Below are 19373 nucleotides of genomic sequence, written 5' to 3'. Positions count from 1 at the left end.
ACTTGTATATATGAGTGGGGATTAGAAAGAGGGAGGGTTAGAATACCCTACACAGCAGAGTGCATTTCTCAGATTTCCCTGGTACTGCAGCACACTCATTTTAGCAGCTGTTTGTGTATCAAATGGACACAAGGGCTGCATAGTAACCACAGCACTTCAGGACGAAAGTAATGTAATATTGAACATATTTTATAATCAAAGTTGATTGGCTGTGGCCCTATCAAAGTGTGGCAATGAATTAAACATTTGTCAAAAAAAAAAACTGAATACAACGATGTCTTCCTTACGTAGGCGTCTGACACATCACAACACATTCTGTGTATTTTGTTTAATTGCAGATCAATTCCGATCTATTATAAAAATGTATTTGCACCATAAATGTCCATCTTCTAAATCAGAGGTTCTCAATCCTGTCCTGGAGTACCCCCTACCCTGCTGGTTTTTGTTCCAAGTGAGCTCTCAATTACTTTATTGAACCCTTAATTGAAGTCATTTGATTACATTTGACTCTTTAAATCATGTTACTGATACAAAGTTGATTCCATAATAAGATCATGTCTTTATACCATTGTATACTTGAGTTAACCCCCTACAGTTAAAAATAATTAAAAGGCTCTGATTTAGGAAATTATTAGTTCAATTAAGGGTTCAATTAAGTAATTAAGAGTTCGGTTGGAACAAAAACCAGCAGGGTAGATGTTCCTCCAGGACCAGGAATTGAGTACCACTGTTCTAAGTCTCAAACTGGTTCTGGAGGACCCCCTGTCCTGCTGGTTTTTGTTCCAACCGAGATCTTAATTATATCATCGCACCTTATATTGCATTGTTAGTTCAGTTAGGAATCATTTAATCAATTAAGAGCTTGGTTGGAACAAAAAGCACAGGAATCCTACACTAGTCCTCTTGACTTTGGTTTAAAAGTCAGTCACAATTATGCATGGTTTAAAAGCAGCACCATATTGTACCAGTCTCTGCCTAGGCAATCGAAGGTGTCAAAAGCTATAGTTACAGATATCATATGTCGAGGGATTATCAAGATATTTGAGATTCAACTATTGTTCCCCTTGTGTTTGCTAAGCGTTAAGGGTCAGAGTGTTAGACTACTTCATTAGTTTGTTTTGCACAATAACTGTGACTGTACAAACAAATAGTCTGATTGTAAAAAGAAATGGCATTGGTGCATAGGGTAGCTACACAGCAAGAACCTATAACCCTGGACCTGCGCACATAAGATCATGTTTAAGGACGGGACAGGTCCATATTGTGCTGGTTGTGCTGTCTGTCTCGGGCTTAACAAGCACAGTGGAGGGGCCTGGGGTGCTTTCTGTCGCCAGTAGCAACCTCTCTGTTCAATAGAAAGAAACCGCACAAGGAGGAAGAGATTAAAGACATGGAGGCAGGCTTTCTATAGCTTTCCAGATCATGAAACTCGGATGTACATTAACTTTACACGACTGCATTTTGATGCATTATTGATTGATTGATTGATTGATTGATTTTTGCACGCAGAGACACCAACTATCTTCAGCAACAACGCACATAACTTTGCATAAAGTCACTTCGATGTTAACTTCTGACACTCAACACCAAAGTTTTCTCAGCGACTTCTGCAGATCCTGGAGGCGACCATCAAGGGTGTCTGCGAGCGATGACCGCCATGCCTGCTGCCCCTCACTCGGCCGCGCCAGGCCGCCTCCCGGCCCTCCAGCACCCGCTGTCTAGACTGGGAGACCCCGAGAGCATCTCTCTCCGAGGTTTCTCCACGGACCGCGGCTCAACCCCGAAAGGAAACGCCGAGGAGCGAGGAAGACCGCTGGCCCAGGAGGACAGGCTGGACACCCTCTTCAGAAACCAGACGGCGAGAAGCTCCAGGGCCCCGGACAGCCCGCTTCCCACCCGTCCCATCCCCGGGGGAGTGGAGGCGACTGCCGGGGCGGATCCAGAAAAGCCCCGACTGCCCGTGTTTGGTGAGTATCTGCTGTTTAAGACACCTCCATCTAAACCGGTTAGGCGTCTATTGACTGTTTTGCCGTTTTTAATAGCAAGTATTAAATAAAAATGAGTATTTGTGTTATGGACAGTTGTAGTGTCACAGCTTGCAGAAGGACTGACACTTGACGAATGGGTGCACATGTGTGTGTCTATTGGCATCAGGCGAGAAGCACTTTTAAGTTGTTCATCATTACATTGATATATGTTGTGTTTCTGCTGCCCTTGTGGCCAGGCCTCACAGTAAAGTATGTATATATCTCAAAGTGACTTCTCTGGTTAAAGAAAGAAGTCGTGATTCTTCCAGATGTATAGCAGTGCCTCAGAAAGCCAGCCTGCTCGTTTTGCATGTCATTTTCACTAGCCCTTCAGCGGTGGTATGGGGCCCTTCACGCAGGGCCGCAGGGCCGCAGGGGTCCTTTTATTGTCAGTTTATTAACGATCACTTGGCAACCGAATGGGAAAACATTGCACGGCCTTTTTAATTAATATATATATATATATATATAAATAAAGTGAGCATTTAGGCAAATTTCGATGTGTACACTATCAAAATGTAAAAAAAAGCACAGTTGATGATCTTTTAATAATTAATAATCCTCTATTCTTTGCCGTCCTGCGCACTTCCCTTGAACCTGCGTCTTTACTGGCGCTGATACCGCGCACTCTGATGTGTAGGATTGCGCCACCTATCGACGAAAAAGAAATAGCTGTGTCCGATCCCCAGTAAGACTTGAATAGACGAAGAGTAACATTGTGTTGAAACTGGACAATCGATACGCAAATGATCGTAGCTTTTGGATATGAATCATATATCAGTCATGATGATTATGATGCATTTATGAATATGACTAGTTTCTTAGAGCTAGAGCTGTTAATGTATGCCAGACATGTTGAAAACATTGATATATCACACTTGCTACTAATGATTGCACACTCGGACATCGCCTTAATTTACGAAGTTACTGAAGTTATACACGCTATTAAATGACAAACAAATGTATTATTTATTTGTCATGGACAATGCACACATTTCAACATTCAAAACACAAGAAGCGTTGTTCCTAGATTTTGCAATTGCCTCATTTATTTCCTCTGTCCTTCAGTGTCCTAAGTTTATTTGCAAGGGACAGCTCAATTACATTCAGTACAATCATTTATTTTGGAAACTAAAAAGGTTAACCCTCCTCTGTGTAGTAATAATGCATGTTTGATCCAGTTAACATTTTCTGCACATAGAAAGCTATCACAGCATTATTGTACAGTTACTTTGAGATACTGAGCTACACTGCGTTTCAAGTGCATCCTAATAAATGGAGAACATCTTAATTTAATCTAATGAAAGATAATACATTTATTTTCAGAAAATGCATAAGTGTACTTAAATAAGCTATGTAAACATGTATTCATTAAATATTTGTCTACAGACGCAGGACAGACCTCATGTTTTCCTTTGGTTACATACCAAACGTAAGATAAATATTGTTACTTAAAAATACCCGAAGATTATTTAATCATCCTGTGCGTAAATTCGTGGTACCCTGGCTTTATTTCTTCAGATCATTCTCAATATTTATCAGTATAATAGGTTAGGTTTGCTCTCACAGCTGTTTTACTGCGGAAACACCTTCTGAAAGCCACTAGATGTCAGTGTTTTAACATATTAAATGAACAAAGTGCCTTAAGGAGTAAGTTTCTAAATTTGAATCCATGCTTATTAATATTATTAAATACTGAAATCAGCTATTAAAACCCGAAAACATGTATTGATACCAGTGTTACATTTATTGACACATATATTTAATAAGCAAATACATTCATACAGAATAGGAAATGATATAGTATTCCTTCTGTGTGTTCCAATCCTAAACAATAAACATGAATAATTCAGTGCGATTAATTAAAAACAGTTCTTAAAATTAATATTGTAGCTGTTTTTACTGTAAGGATCCCTTTTATATGTAGACTTGAGACCTAGAGAGATGTGGACTGTTAAAACTGACATCCAACTAAATGTTTGTAGAGATTAAAATCAACAACAACAAGAAACAACTATCCTTTCGCTTACAGACACCTTTTACATGTATGTAAAGTTAAGGTTACATAGTGGCAACTCTGTGACTGCTTAGAAGTCAAAAGGCACAAGGATGATGATGCTGTCCCAAGGCTGCCGCTTGGCTGACACTGTTCCCTTGTCCTGCAGGACAGAGGGCAGACTTTGGGAGCCGCGCAGAGAGCAGAGGGAGTCAAAGCAGCAGCCGGGCCAGCACTGTCTCCCGCCCAGGGACACAGCTGAGGATAGAGGTGGACGAGGTACGAGGTGAACTACTGGGCCAGGACCTGTAGACTGTCTGCGCTGGCTTCATAAAGGCGATGGCCAAGGATGAGAACAAAGCTGTTGTGAGCCTTATTCTGTTAGTGGCCTTTTATCGTCAAGGGATTTTTAAATGAAAGATAAGAATGACAAAGGCCTGGATTAAATCACAAATTGCCACAGCCTTAACCAGTAATGGAAATTTGTGACCATCTGTGACAGTCGTTTCTCTAAAACACTACTTATCATTGTTATTGTAGAGGTCTGCAATTTCATAGTTTTGTTACTTGTATATATAAGCTATAAACTATGTAATTTCACAACATTATAATCAATTGCAGACCTTTTTGTCAGTGTTACTTTGCAGCAACTTTTTCATTGTGGCAAGGCACTTACATATGTTTATGTTTAGCCTACAAGCTTATCTTGTCCAAAATGTAATTTAACATAAGCAGGAAATTGCAGCAATGTCGTTACAATGTTCAAAGATCTGTTCTTCTTGCAAACGGCAGTTGGAACATGTGCTGCGTGAGAAAATACGAGGTGGGGGGTATTTCACCATGAGGCAGCTCTTCAAGAACAACGATCCTGAGGGAAAAGGCCAGGTCAACAGGTACACATGGACAATAATGACTATATCCACTAAAACACAGCAATGCAAAAACAATAACTTTTTTCTGTTTCTGTCTAGTACCATGTGAAAAAAATACTTAACATTTAAGTACTGAAAATAATATGATAACTTATATTTTTAAGTAAATACATCAATGGAGAAGCTGTAGCTTGTAAATGAACACCCTGTAAGCCTCTCTGGGATTAAGTTTGATGGGCTGTGAGAGAACAGCAACATTGTTTACCTGCAAATTAGGAGAATACACTCCCACACAGTTCACATTTCTCTTTGTTTCTTCAGAGATGTCCTCCTTATGATACTGACAAAGTTCTTGGGCAGATTCATCAGCTCCAAGCAATACCAGAAGCTTCTGTTAAGGTAAACATTAAATCTGTGTAAGTCGGGCTGTGATCCCAATGACTGTCTTTCTTTTTTTAGCAGACACCCTTACCCAGGCTGACTTACCCCCAGGAAAAGCAGAAATGTAATCATTCCAGCTTTACTTTTGTGCAGTGGGGTCACAGCTGGCATAATGACCACCAGGAGAGATGCAGTGACAGTAGGCAGAATTCAAATGTGAAAATCAGTGCCATGGTGGAGAGAAGCACAAATTAGAGTGCATATCTATCTGAGTGTCAGATATAAGGGGGGAGGCTGAGATTAAAAGCAGTCTGTCCTCTCTCCTCCTGCAGGCTACAGCTGAGTGAGAAGAGCATCATTAGGTTCGAGGAGCTGTATGCCGCTGTCAGAGAGCCCATCTCCTCCGGAGCCCCGGTTTGGTTCAGCCCAGTTCACCCTCCCAGCGATAGACCGTCGATGACAGCCAGCCAGGTCCACACACAGCTCAGAGGGAAGGCTAAGCAACGGTACACACAGAGCTCTGCTTTTCCTACACCGAGGTGACACGAGCATTATCGAAAAGAAGAGCGAGCAAAAACAGTTATATTCCTTCTTCAGGAAATCTGTTCATTTCATTTAGGGCTTGTTTGTTGTTGATTTGTACACAACACACATCGTAGTGTGGAATGGAAGCATTCCTCACAATTAAAAAAGCATTTTTCCCTTTTAAAAACCAAACCATCAGGTAATCTGAGTTATCTGAGCTTTTTTCTTTACCCGTTTGCTATGAATCCATAATGGACAAGGTAGCCAAGCCATGAAATCTCAGTTTTTTTTTAATTATTAAAACTCCTTTTCTTCTCATCCTTTGTTCCTTGCAGGCATGGCTGTTTAGTTGCCAGTTTTTCTTTGACATCGCTGCTGAGCATTTGTTGACAAAAACAGTGTATACGTTTTGTCATTTTCGAGTTGGAAAGGAACAAGTTACTGGTTCTTTTCCAGCAGAGTTGTTAAAATGATACCAGACAAAGAACATTCAAATGCACTAACTGTATCTCAAAAGCAAGGACTGTGGCAAACACCCTGCGCCGCCGTGGACAGGGTTGAAACGGTAGGGGAGTTGATGCCCTTAACAGCCCAAGTTCAATCCCAGCAGCCAGATTGAAATCCCCTTGACTAATTTGGAAGACCTGGAGAAACTCAGTAAGAGAGTCAAAGAAACCAAGCCGGCCCCCCAAAAATCCCCAATGATTTTGAATTCTGATTTAATCTTATTATCCCCCAGAGATGTTTTTTTAAGTTTGGAGGGTATTGAGATGTGCTTTCTTTAAGAGTCTTGAAGCAGCAGGTTTATTGAAGAAAGAGAGAGCTGTTTTCTTTTAAATCGGCAGCTCCTTGTTTCTTCAAGGGTGGGTGTGCTTTTCAGAAAAGCAGAGGTTTCTGCAACGGCAATAGAATATTTGTTTTATTGATGGTGCTCACTTAGAAAAACAACTCAAATGAATTTCAATGATCTTAAGAGGAATATCAAATGAGGAAAGTCTAAATTGTGTTAGTTTTTATCTGTTTACTTTTTTTAAAGAAACTAATATATATCATTATTAATAATAATAATATAAGGTCAGTTTTAACTAAGATTAATTAATATTCTGCATGTCCTCTTCAATAAACGGACAATTATTTTTTATTTTTCTGTTTGTATACGTGTAAACATACTGTTAAATAAATAAATAAAGGTTTTTTTTTTACAGTTAATAACACAAATATGTGCATTCATACAAACAAAAGATTGATCTCCCCTCATTGGAACAATGTTTTTCCAATATTGGATTTAAACCAATATTGTTTTCTGTACAGTAATTATTTATCAAAGATATCTGTTTGAGGTTATCGATCACTGGTTCATCCAAGTGAGTGCAAGTAAAAATTGCAGATACATTATTTGCATTAAGACATAGACATAGTCTAAGAAGATGCAGACATAAAACTCGCTGAGATGAATTTGTTCAGATATCAATGATAAATGTGGCCTAGTAAGATGTGTCGATTGATCTGAATTATGAATGTCAGGATGTCAGTTCTTGTGTATACTTAAATAAGGAGTTAAACTGTTATGAAGGAGGCTTTATACTTCCACATTTAGTCTAATGCAAGTATATAGCTTTGATAGGAAACGGGGAACACACTGATTTGCCATTACACTTTAAAGATCGCTTGTTCAGCACAGTCAATATAGCTTTTCTTTCAGTCCGAGGATTATGATTAATGGATTATGGGGTCTTCCCTTCCCAAGGTTCCTGGATGCGTTGGAACATCTTCCTAAGAAGACCCCAGAGGGAGCCAGCAGGATTGTTGCCCCAGAATTCAGGTCTCTGCTAGAGGGCATTGGCTTTCACATGGAAGAAGAGGAGTTTGATAAGCTATGGAAGAGGTGAGATCACATCTGAAAATATACATACATTTACTGTTTCATTTAATAAAGAAGGTTAGCATTGAGACAATTACCCAGAAATAATGGCATGCTGGCCATTAAACAGAAGTTATGAAGTTGACAGTTTTATTTTGTGTGTTTGAATGAGAATTAAGTTGTTTATGGGATCCCTTTGTTTACAGAGTGTCTGGTTATTATTCCTGGATAATTTAATCTAATTGTATTAGTTATGATGAACTTCAGTGTCATTTCAAAATGGAATTTACTGTAGCTGATAGGTTTAGTAGGGTGTTTATTGTTCTCTTCAACAGGTACGATACGGACGGACTTGGGGCCATCAAAGCAGACGCTCTTCTGAGGAGAGTTGGCGTTGACCATCTGAAGGACTCTTGTAATTATGGTGAAAATGTAGATCAACAATCCACGGATCAAGTCAACTCACAAGAGTCACATAGTAAGTGGACTGATCTGTATATGACTGATGTTCAGTGTAAAGGAAATTAACAGGGTTACAAGTAGATGTTGCCTGATTTGATTATGATTTATGATTATATTTCTCCTATATATTATTTTATATATATTTTGTATCAATGCCCTTATTCTTCTGCTTCATCAAGTTATATTCCCAGCAATAATCTATTCAACAGAACAAGAAATGAACTTGCAAATGTTTTATCCTGGCTTTGGCTTCTTAAGTGTATGTTTTTTTTTCTTTTCTTTTTTACTCAGAGATCTCTGATGGAAATCTCTAAAACTGTAATTACTGCAAATCTCTGACAGAGGGCACTCTTATACTATAGAGCCACTGTTCCTAGACATTGTCACACTTTAGTCCCGCTATCTGTGAGTGTTATTGAACTAGCGCAGACCGCCGCAATACTGTATGAGCTGTACAGCCCACATTCATTTTACTGCATATAAAACATACACAGGGGCACCTGCACAAATTGCACAAAGGGAAAAAGTGCAATACCAATACAGAACACTTACAATTATTTTCTTATAGTTTGATGGATTTTTACTTATGGATTTGGGGTTGATGTGATAAGGTGCAGGATGAAATATGTGGTGGACCGGCGCCAAATGTGCTACAGACCAGCACCAGTAAAATGTTAACTTGGTTAAATAAAATGGACGTCTGATTAAATGTTATCAGTCAATTGTATTAATCCAAACTACATTTTCCATAGATAAAATACAGTTGAAATCGATTTAGATCAAGTATCATCTTACAAGAAATGAAGCCACCACTAAGAACAGTATTGCACTTTTCTCGGGTAGTCAGAAAGACAGAACCCACCCATGCAGTGCTTTGTATGTTAGCAAGAGATCGATCCTCAGTTAGTCATAGGAAGCCTATGTTGATCCTTCCAAACGTGTGAGGTGTGTCACTTGGTCTGAGATTGGGTTAAAGGCTGTCGGGTTTTGAGCCAACTGATATTTTGAAACATTGAGACTATTTCTATTTACGAGAGGGAATGAAAAATAATGTCTATATATGGTCCCTGGACACATCTTTGAAAGTTCAGGACTGTCTTTAAATACCTGGCTAGTAAAAGAATATTTGTGCCTTCGGACCCGGCTCTAGAATGTGACCTATAAGAGTCCTGGAAAATAATGGAAAACATTTTAATATCATTTTCTGTGTCTTGTGCTTAGAACAATCAAGGACCCTTTCAAAAGCTGAGGAGGACCGCCGAGCATCCATAACTATAGAGAGATGGCTGAAGGACAAGTTCAGAGAAGGTTTCCAGAAGATGAGGAGTGAGTTTGAGAAATACGATCCAGAGAAAACAGGCAAGGTATGGACATGTTTTAAAATACAAGCTTGGTGTGTCACAAAGTGTCTTGGTACAATCAAAGACAACTGAAAAGCATAACGATTTGGAATTGATGACACTGTTCTCAACAAGTGTGGAGTCCAAATATGTCTAGTTTTGAGAGTAGGCCAAAGGGTTTTTGCATCATAAAGCATTCATTTATTGCCCCCCCCCACCACCTTTCATTTTTCAATAAATTTTTGTATTAACCTAGTTATAGAAAACTTACTGAAAGCAAATCTGCTCACTGGCACTGACACCTAAGAAGTTCCAGTGGTTAAAATTGGAAAATACTTTCTAGTTTTCTTGTATTACTGTTCAAGAAGAGCCCGTTTAGCAGTTTGTAGAGTGAGTCACAAAACTGGGTGAGGCTGTTCATTGGAGAGGCTGAAACTGACAGATAACTGACCAGACAAGACTGTTTGGGGGAGCAGGACTGATAAAGGTACTGTGTGTTTCCGCCTTCACTACAGTGGGGAGAAACTGCAAAATGGGCTCACCTTGCATCCAGTGGCTTGTCCAGAAAATGTTCTATGCGGTGTCGAAGTTGGGGCAAAGGGCAAATTGAGGGGGGGCATCCTGTCATCAATGCTCTGACGAAGTGTCATTCACGCTAGTGGGGGCAGTGCTGACGGTGCTTCTTTCACGCTAGCGGGGGGGAGGAGGGGTGCATATTCAACATTATCATAACTTTATTCCTACTTGATGTTCCACTAGGGACATTTGTATTTACCTTTCATACAAATGGAAGGGCAGGACTGAACTGAAAAGATTACATTACTTTCTGTTTATCTCCTTTAGTGTGCGTCTGTATTTAAAATATTTAGATTTGTGGTTAATCTCCTTTATTGTTTTTATACTGAACTAAAGGTTCAACTCGATGCCTTCTTGTGTGTTTTGGAGAAATGTGACTTGCACCTAAAGAAGGAACATGTGACCCTTTTCCTGGCGAGATGTGGTCTGGAAAAATCCAAGCCCGGCATCGACTATGTTGAGTTCCTGAGGAGATACCAGGATCGCAGTGAAGAAGGAATTACACATAAAATCCTGTCCAATCCACAGCACAAGTCAGTGTTATTAATCTTCATTAAAAAAATCCAGACACTCATATCTCTGTTCAAAGACATCTCCTGTGCTTAGTTTTAGAGTTAAATCCCTTCTGATCTTGCACCAAGTTCAACTTATACTTTATTGTAAAATCAACAGATTGTTCAATTAGTGATTAATTAAATAACCCGAATTACACTTCCAACAGACTTAGATTGCCGCATTTTAAAGTAATCCAACAGTCACCATTACCATTTTGTAACCGCATTGAGCATCAAAACGCCGTCTTTTCCGCACAGAAACCCGTCAGCACATTACGGCAGCCTGTGAATTGCACATGGGATCATACGGCCTGCTTTAGCCAGGCTGCACTGCTGTAAACATCTTCAGATTTCTCCTCTGCAACACGCTTTGAATTGTTAATAGTCGTGTAATGGAAATGGTGGTACTGTGAAGAGCAGGAGCTTAAGCTTTGTTAATCATCCTAAGAGGCTGAGAAAACAAGGGCAGTGTACAGTGAGTCCCAGAGGACAGGGGGCTTAACACCAGGCCTGACTGTGTACCCAGCCTCCCGGACAATACCAAAAAGCAGCCCTCTCTGTATTCACATCCAAAGAAGACACATTAATTCTGTATGTGAGGATTTCTCAGCTGCCTACTGAAAAAAAATACAAAGCGCAGCAGACCGAAAATACAGCACAATATGTGTGAACGGAGGCAGGGCAGTTCTGGAGATACATCTCGTCAACCTAAGGCTGAGAGTTGTAGTTGTACGGGAATCAAACACTGTAAGCAAAATCAATTATTTCAACCAGTTTCCCTTAACTCTCACATTATAAACCGCAATAGGGCTGCTGTGACTGGTAAGAGCCACAGGGGTCACTGTTGTGCATGAGCTCGTGACAGAGTTCAGTGCTGTGAAGTGACATTTCATTTCTGACACTGCAGATTCAATCAGGATGAAAACATCAGCCTGGCCTCCACTGTTACTGCAATAGAGGCCAAACTGGCCCACATGTTTCAGTCTGATTTCCTCACTCTTCTTGATACCTTTCAGTAAGTACCCCCCCGGCTCCTTTCATTCATGTGGTGGTGGTTGTTGTTGCTGTACCCGAGATTTGTAAACCATTAAAGCTGCTCGCAACCTCAGAGGTAATAGATGAGAGAGAGATGAAAGCACTAGGTGTAGAGATACTAGGGAATGGCACACTAACACACACTTGCAACTTTTTTTTTTTTTTTTCTTGATTTTGGTTTACACTGATTTTGTTATCCAATGCATTTCTCCAAAATCTATGTTTATTCATTTTTTTGCAAATGCATCCACATTTAATGTATTTCTTTCTCTTTCTTTTTCAGTAAAATTGACAAATTTGACAGGAAGATAATTAGTCAGCAGGAGTTTCGAGCTGCAATCGAAAGCAGGTAGGGTTTGTGGGTCCGTCTTCTCTGTATTGTTTCATTCTTAAAAACTGCTATGTTTGTGTGAGGTATGAATCATCACTTGCTAAACCTCCATTATTTTGAAAGCAGCAGGGAGATAAACAGCTAAAACGATTCAAAGCACAAAGCACAATGGGGACTAGTTCCAGAGGTTGACCGGTTGACAACACTATAGTTTAACTGAAAAGCGTAATCAGATTTTCTGCCATTATAAGTACTCCTCACCCTAAAGTCAATCTAATTTCTTGTCATTCTTGCAGAATATCAGAGTTGGAATTGCATCAAATATGCTTTCTATAACTGAAACGATGGAACTGTCTTCTTTCCCTGCTCATTCAGGGCTCTTATCAAATACATAAGCTGTGTCTGTTCACTCAGACGCATTCTTGATTTATTTCCTTTAAGTGAATTTAAACCCCAATAAAAAACAAAATCCTTAATATCTTTTCCCAAGCTAACGTGAAAACATTTTCAAATTATACACTTGCAGCCTTCATTATTTAATCAATTTATTTGGAGAAAAAAAAAAAAAACATTTGGTGGCTCATTTCGTTTGATAAACATTTTGTGTTCCACTGTTCTTATTTTTGATTATCTTTTCAGTTTTCAGCACATAGATTGCACCTAAAGAAATCTGTAGTTACTTATCACCGAATTAACAGTTTCAAATAAAGCTACCGCTGTTTATTGAATGTCAAAATCATGAGTTTCATCATTTAGGTTCACTCTGACCCTGTGTTTTAGGGTCATAATGATGTTAAAAAATAAATTAAATAAACTCTTCACCTACCAGTTAATCACTTTTCACAAAGATATTGTTTAAATATGGATATATTCAGATTGTGCCTTTACTAAATATCAACATTGAGGATGAGTATATCACTAAAAATACATATACTTTATTACATGTATTTCAACAAATAATACCCTCTACAGGTGCATTACAAAGTTTGGACAGTTCCCATATGTGCTATCATCTTGTAACTGTGATACAATTGTCCTTCTTCTGATAAATGTTGTAAAGCTGCAGTCCTGACCCTTCATACCACCTTTCAAAGATATCTCTGTACTCTTCACTCGATTGCAAAGGATAGGAAACCATTTCACTTTGTTTATGTCTATGTTCCACCTCGGCCTCTTTTGTTTGCATGCCTACCAGCTTTACTGTATCTGCTGCTTTCAGTCAGTGATCAAAGAAATAAAGCAGAATACCAGAACGTCACCTCCTGGTAGCTGAGCTAACTCCGCTTTCCTCTTCTATCCCTCTTTAAGCATTCCCATGAGATTTACATGAGTTTTTTTGTCTATGAAGGGGTTACATATACTTTTCCTTTCCTAGTACAATTTCTGAGCAGTACAGGTGTCCCCTTAAGCACCAGAGAACAGGAGCAGTGTGGGTTAATTATGGTTTTAGCCCGTCTTTTTTGTTGACAAGTGTGGCGATTCAATCTGCAGGAGTCGGGCAGCTTGTTTTACTCTCCTCGTGTGTGTGTGTGTGTGTGTGTGTGTGTGTGAGTGCATGTTTGTGTATGTGTTAAATCCCTTGATTGAGAGGTACTCCCTCTGCCCACAGAGACGCTACAGCCAGACGAGCCCCTGATTAACCTCTGACATTCATGTGTGGGGCGTTTGCCCTTAAGCTGGGAGTCCCTGACAAAAGAGTTAATGACCAGCATATGCTGATGGCTCTGTGGGCCACACTGACCCCAGCGGTGACCAGGCTGAGCTAACTGCCGCCTGCCTTTCCCACCTCCCCTCAGGTTCAGCGTGGAGATCGACGACGACGAGTTTGAACAGCTGCTGGACCGACTGCCTCTGGATGAAGACGGACAAGTCCGATACCCCCAGTTCATGGCCACTTTTGATTCTCGGTACAGACAAAGCCTTGCACCACTTACCCATTCCCTCGTCTCCTCTGTCTGTCAAGTTCCGATCTCTTAATACCACAGGCTGTCCGGTAACCACGACCGTCTCAGAACTTTTGCATTGCCTTCGGATTTTCGCCCCAAAAGGAAAATATAGTTTCCAGAAAAAACAGAAAAGCATTAGTCTTTCCTATTTTTGTTTGTAAAAAGTATAGAGATTGCTTGAACCAAAATTGTTCTGAACCTGTCAGTAAACTAATAGGAAAACTAGTATTGTGTAGTTTTGCCTAGATTAAATCGCAGCAAATACAGTACAAACGTGTTGTAAACTCAGATGGGGCTGCTAACTATGGAAACTATTGTTTGTGAATCATTTTGTATGGTGTTACTTGAAAACCGTGCATGTATTAACACCTGGGAAATCTATAGCCTCTGGACAAAACTATGACCGGACAACGGCCCCTTGTAATATTTGCCCATCTTCCATGTTTTTCAGAATTAGTTGGTTTTGATAATAGGAAACACTTAATTGGTATTTGTGTTAAATGTCCTCGATCCATTGAAATTGCACTATGCTTTCCACTGACCAAAGTGTCTTAGATCGCTCCTCAACTAGGCTGTCTCAGAATGAGCTGGCTAACCCTGCGGTCTAGTGAAGTGTGTGTCGGAGACATTTTCTAAGCTTTTTGGGCCGGACTGCCACACCCACCTCATAACAATAGCCTAATTTTCCACAAATCTCAGCGTTTTAATCATCTAATGCAACTGTATATTCTTTCTGGTATACATTTTCCATGTATCTAACATGAATAATTTCCGCATAAATTGAAAGGTAGTGACTTATTCTTTATAAATGTAAAATTATAATTGTATTTTGAACTATATAGTAAGGCTCACCGAGGTCAATTTTGCACCGTATTTTTTTCCCTCTCTTTGATTCATGCTTTCTTTCTGCTTTACAGGGATTTCGCTGTACTGTCATATACTTTTGCAGTTGACTTTTCCACACGTTTTTCCCCTTTTCTTTCTGAAGGATTTCACATTTTTATAAAACAATCGGAAAGATGAATAAAATACATATGTTTATTTTCTATGCACTTTAATGTGTTTACAATATCCCAGTATATAAATATTAGACCTGAGTTGTTTCCTACCTTGATGACATCACTGGGGATCAGGGTTAAATCACAATGGTGACCCGGGAGGGCACATCTGAACTATTATACAAATTGCCAACAAAACAAGTGTAGTGTAAATGTTTCTTAAATGGCACAGGGTAATGAATTTTAAACTGCTTCAGTAACATATTCCAGACATGTGGTATTTGTGTGGTTGGATGTGTGTGTGTGTGTGTGTGTGTGTGTATGGGATAAAGACCTATAAAACCAGCCTGGGCTTAGTTGACAGGTGACAAGAGTTACTCTGAATGGGGATTTTGTAATAGCTACAGGGAAGGAAAGCCAGGCTCTGAAAGGAGAAACAGAATAGTGGAATACTGGGAAAAAAAAAGACAGAAGAGTTTACATTTTGTAAATCAAACTATTCAGTTGCCTGTGTTTTATGTTTGAAAGGTTAAATTGTGAGCGTTAGATCCCCATTGTGCGACGTAAATGTGATGCTTGGGTATTTGTGGTTTTTTCTCGTTACTGAACTGTTTTGATAGAAGCAACAAGAAAGAGTTGCATTTCGTAGCTTGTTCTTTTTCTGTTGGAAGATTTTCCTGGGAAAGTTAATTATTTGCAGCTGATTTCACTTGATTTCCAAAGACTTCTACATAAGTAACTCATCACTTCATCTGTTGCACTGTTACATTTAAAGAATGCGTTTCTTTCCCTTGGATTTGTTGATGGACACATTTTCAAAGGTGTTAGTCCCATATAACAAGGGAGCTACATTATTTTAACTGAATTAGATCAAATGTCTCATCAAATCATTGTTATACTTTCTTAGACGTGTGACAATAAATAAAACAATGTGCATACATGCAATAGTGAGAGATCTGGTAAAGTTTAAAGCATTGGTTTTTGAATATTGAAGAGGCTTTATTAAATGCAATAGAGGGAGCTGCAAATAATTACAAACGGCGCCTTACAAAACTGATTAAATCCGCTGAAAAAAGAAGTCGGAAATTAAAGCTATAGAAGACAATTCAAGCAAGATTTGTTTTGAACCAATAAAACGTGAAATATGAACATTATGCAAACCAGGCGCCGTCATTAATATTAAGGGACCAATCAAATGCAATCAAGACCAAGATTGTATCCCAAATTAGAGTGGGGGAAGAATACAGGCGAATAATCAAATTATTCTCACAGTTCCCAAAGAATCATCATATCTTTTTGGTCAGGTTACAAAAGCTGCTGCTGTGAAAAGACAAGCTTAGCCAAACTGCATTATTGATAGCAGCAACTGAAGACTTTTGTCGTGGTTTTCTTTCCCTGGGTCTCTCTACAATATGGCCCGTATTAGGAAAGCCGAATCTGACAGACAGGGCATGTTCTGATCCGCGGGGTGCAAAAGTTTTGTCCATCAATTAAATCATCTTCTGCAGCAAAACGCAAGAGTTTGTGTGGTCCTGCCCGAGACTGTTGGGCAATAGTAAAGGGGGTTGTGCCGATGGGTCTATTTTTCCGGGAGGGGGAATGGGGGGGCGTGGGCATTTAAATGTGTGTGGGAACTGAAGGGAAAGGAATCCCAAGCTGGTTTAGCCAAAGATTTTTTTCCTTTATTTTTGTTTTGTATTTTTATTCATTGGGTGGGGAGAGAAGAAAAGGTGACGTTTTTTGGGAGATACTGGTAAAAGTTAGTGCTGGTCAAACCTGAGCACAACAATAGCACAGTGTTGTTGAAGGCTGCATCCAGGACTTAGATATTCTTCCCATGTCAGTATAATCACTACTGGGAGGTAGCTCGATTTAGGATTACCATATCATTAATAGTATCCATGACTTTTGTTCAAAGGCTACTTGTGTAATGTTGCCTTGTGGATGAAACAGCCTAATCCGGTGAGCTGCAGCTGTAAAGAAGGGGGATTCCATGCACCGCCCACACTGACTTCCCCAGTCCCTCCGGATCAAGTCTGAAAAACAGATAGAAACAACAGTCAACTCAAAAGCCTCGACTCGGGGAGAATAAAAAAAAAAAAAAACATCCATTCTACACTTCCACAGTTATCCCTGAGCTGCAGTCCTTGCCAATGGGCCCCCATTCATCCGCCACCATTTCTAACATTCAGATCCACACTCAGATGGTGGGCGAGATTAAAGGAGGAACAATAACAGTTTGAAAATGTAAAAATGTGCATCTATTTAATTTTTGTCTTTTCCCCCACCCAGACTCCCTCTAAAGCATGAGAAAAAGAGAGGGTGGGAGAGGGATGGAGACGCCTTTTACAAGTTGTCTCTCTGGGTGTCTTGTCTGTGTGTTTATGATTTTTTTTTTTTTTTTTTTTATCGAAGGTCACTAGGTTAAGCATCTTGTCTCTAACCCTATCTCACTGTGGATCGCATTTCTTGGCAGGGATAATCAATGGTTCACGTGCTAAGGCACTCTAGACATACCAAAGTATAGATTTGATCACTGCACAACTAAAAGGGAATAAATCTGTATCAAAAAACTGCTGAGCTGCTCAAACAGAATAGACAGATGCGAAACAGTGAAATTATTAGAGGTTTAAATGGTTACATTACATTTTTAAAATGTCCCTGTGTATGGTTGAAAAGCATAGCGAAAATAGGATTATTATAGAGTTTGATCTCATTTCAGACAAAGGCAGTGGTATATATACAGTTTGTACCATTGTGGAATGAAAACAATTGTGCAGCAAGGGTCGTCAAGGGTCAGTGTACTTCTTTTTTTGCATTCCACCTCCTAATTGGTTAATTGAATTAGTCATAGCTGAGTCAGTCCCACCCCTTTGTCTAACTAATGATTAATGAGTCCTATTAAACATGAAGTCAGAATTGGAAGTTATTCATATTTATTCCTTAGCAGACTTCCTTACCCTTTCCTTATTGGCTCCTTCCAGACATCACAAGAAAATCTACTCAAAAGCATTGCATAATACTGGGAATGCAGTAAGTGCAAAATACAATATAGGACACTAAGCTTTAAAGCCCTAGTTGATATGCACTAAAACAAGTACAGGATGCAATTTCAACCCTGATGAGATGCCAATGTGTTTACCAAGCAGAGAGTGGTAGGACCTTGGGAGAAGTGTCATTCCAAAATCAAAAGTAAAAAATGAAACCCTGAGAAAATCCTTCCAGAAGAAACATTATTTGTAAAATGCCAATATTCGTGTAACTTTCACCTCTGTACTTGGAAGGTAGTTAGTACGGGACCAGGTCACTGACTATGGCGTTGGAGTTATGGGTATTTAGGTCTGTAGTGAAATTTCACTGAGCTGCCGTTCTGTATTTGTCATCCACACACAAGCTAGATTGATCTTCATTAAGCTTCACAATACATGTAAGCAGGTAGACATTTCTTCCTGGCTTTACTGAAGTGTGAATTTAGTTTTTGGGTGTCCAGTTCAGTTCATTTCAAACCTGTGTCTTTCTCCCTGCAAAACACTGTTAGCAGTGGTAATCGTAATGCATTGCATAGTGTTAGATAGTGCAGGGGAAATATATATAAAGATATATGAAGTGGAGAACACTAAATGGGTATTAGGTGGATGTTATCAAAGAACAATGTCTCATTTATACTATTGTTAATTTTAAAAGTACATTTACAATTGAATTTGATAAGATAGGTAATATTTTCATGGATATTGTAGGTTCAATAGAATTTCTCAAATTTTGTAACAACCGCACTGGCTTGAAAATTGTGTATTTTGTGTCCCTGAAACTAGAGTACTGTTGTCTGTTTTCTGTAAGTATTGTTTTTTTATATATATTTATTAGCAGATGTCCTTACCCAAACTTACTGTTGTCGCAACATATACACATTTCACAAACAATAACACAATAAGAGCAAGACTATGCAATATACCTTGGTAGTCATAATTAGTTAATCAGACATTTGTGAGCTATGGATTGTTGTATGTATCGGTAAATATCGACTTTCAATATCAGAGAAGTAGGTTTTGTTAGCAGGTACCTTTTCAATACTGTCTAATGTTCAATAAAAGTCCTACAGCATTTCAACAAACATAATTTTAATACACAGCAGTGATGTGTCAACCTGTTCTCTGCAAAAACAATGTTGTTAACTTATAAGGTAAGACAAATTTAAAAATGTTAGAGTTCAAATTGCTACGTCTCTATAGTGGTTTTTAAGCCACTCTTTATCTTGCAGTTTGTGGATCCTTTTTTTTATAACCAAATTCCTAGAAATCATAATTTGGAGGTTGGCAGACTATCGTTTTTTATTATTATTATTATTATTATTATTATTATTATTATTATTATTATTATTATTTTGTTAGATTTGTTTTTTAAATCTGTGAACTAGGCTGATTAAATGTATTTTGAATGTTTAATTTACCACCGATTGTAACTTGTGCATA

The 19373-nt window shown here is 39.0% G+C and overlaps 1 protein-coding gene across 1 annotated transcript in view; it reads left to right on the top strand.

Annotated features, from left to right (window-relative positions):
* The first annotated feature begins 1114 nt into the window (after window positions 1-1114).
* The window catches only part of LOC136764291 (EF-hand calcium-binding domain-containing protein 6), a 31827-nt gene continuing 13568 nt past the window's right edge, over window positions 1115-19373 (top strand). Inside the window, exons 1-12 of the mRNA XM_066718199.1 lie at window positions 1115-1967; window positions 4193-4302; window positions 4816-4916; window positions 5217-5294; window positions 5609-5782; window positions 7549-7686; window positions 7998-8140; window positions 9346-9488; window positions 10377-10573; window positions 11502-11609; window positions 11913-11978; window positions 13757-13867. Of these exons, the coding sequence (XP_066574296.1) occupies window positions 1649-1967; window positions 4193-4302; window positions 4816-4916; window positions 5217-5294; window positions 5609-5782; window positions 7549-7686; window positions 7998-8140; window positions 9346-9488; window positions 10377-10573; window positions 11502-11609; window positions 11913-11978; window positions 13757-13867 (1688 nt within the window). The 5' untranslated portion in view covers window positions 1115-1648. The remainder of the gene's footprint in view (window positions 1968-4192; window positions 4303-4815; window positions 4917-5216; window positions 5295-5608; window positions 5783-7548; window positions 7687-7997; window positions 8141-9345; window positions 9489-10376; window positions 10574-11501; window positions 11610-11912; window positions 11979-13756; window positions 13868-19373) is intronic.

Source organism: Amia ocellicauda, chromosome 12, assembly GCF_036373705.1.
Source record: "Amia ocellicauda isolate fAmiCal2 chromosome 12, fAmiCal2.hap1, whole genome shotgun sequence".
Lineage (NCBI taxonomy): Eukaryota > Metazoa > Chordata > Actinopteri > Amiiformes > Amiidae > Amia > Amia ocellicauda.
Note: the sequence above shows the minus strand (reverse complement) of the source record. Positions and strands in the feature narration are given on the sequence as shown.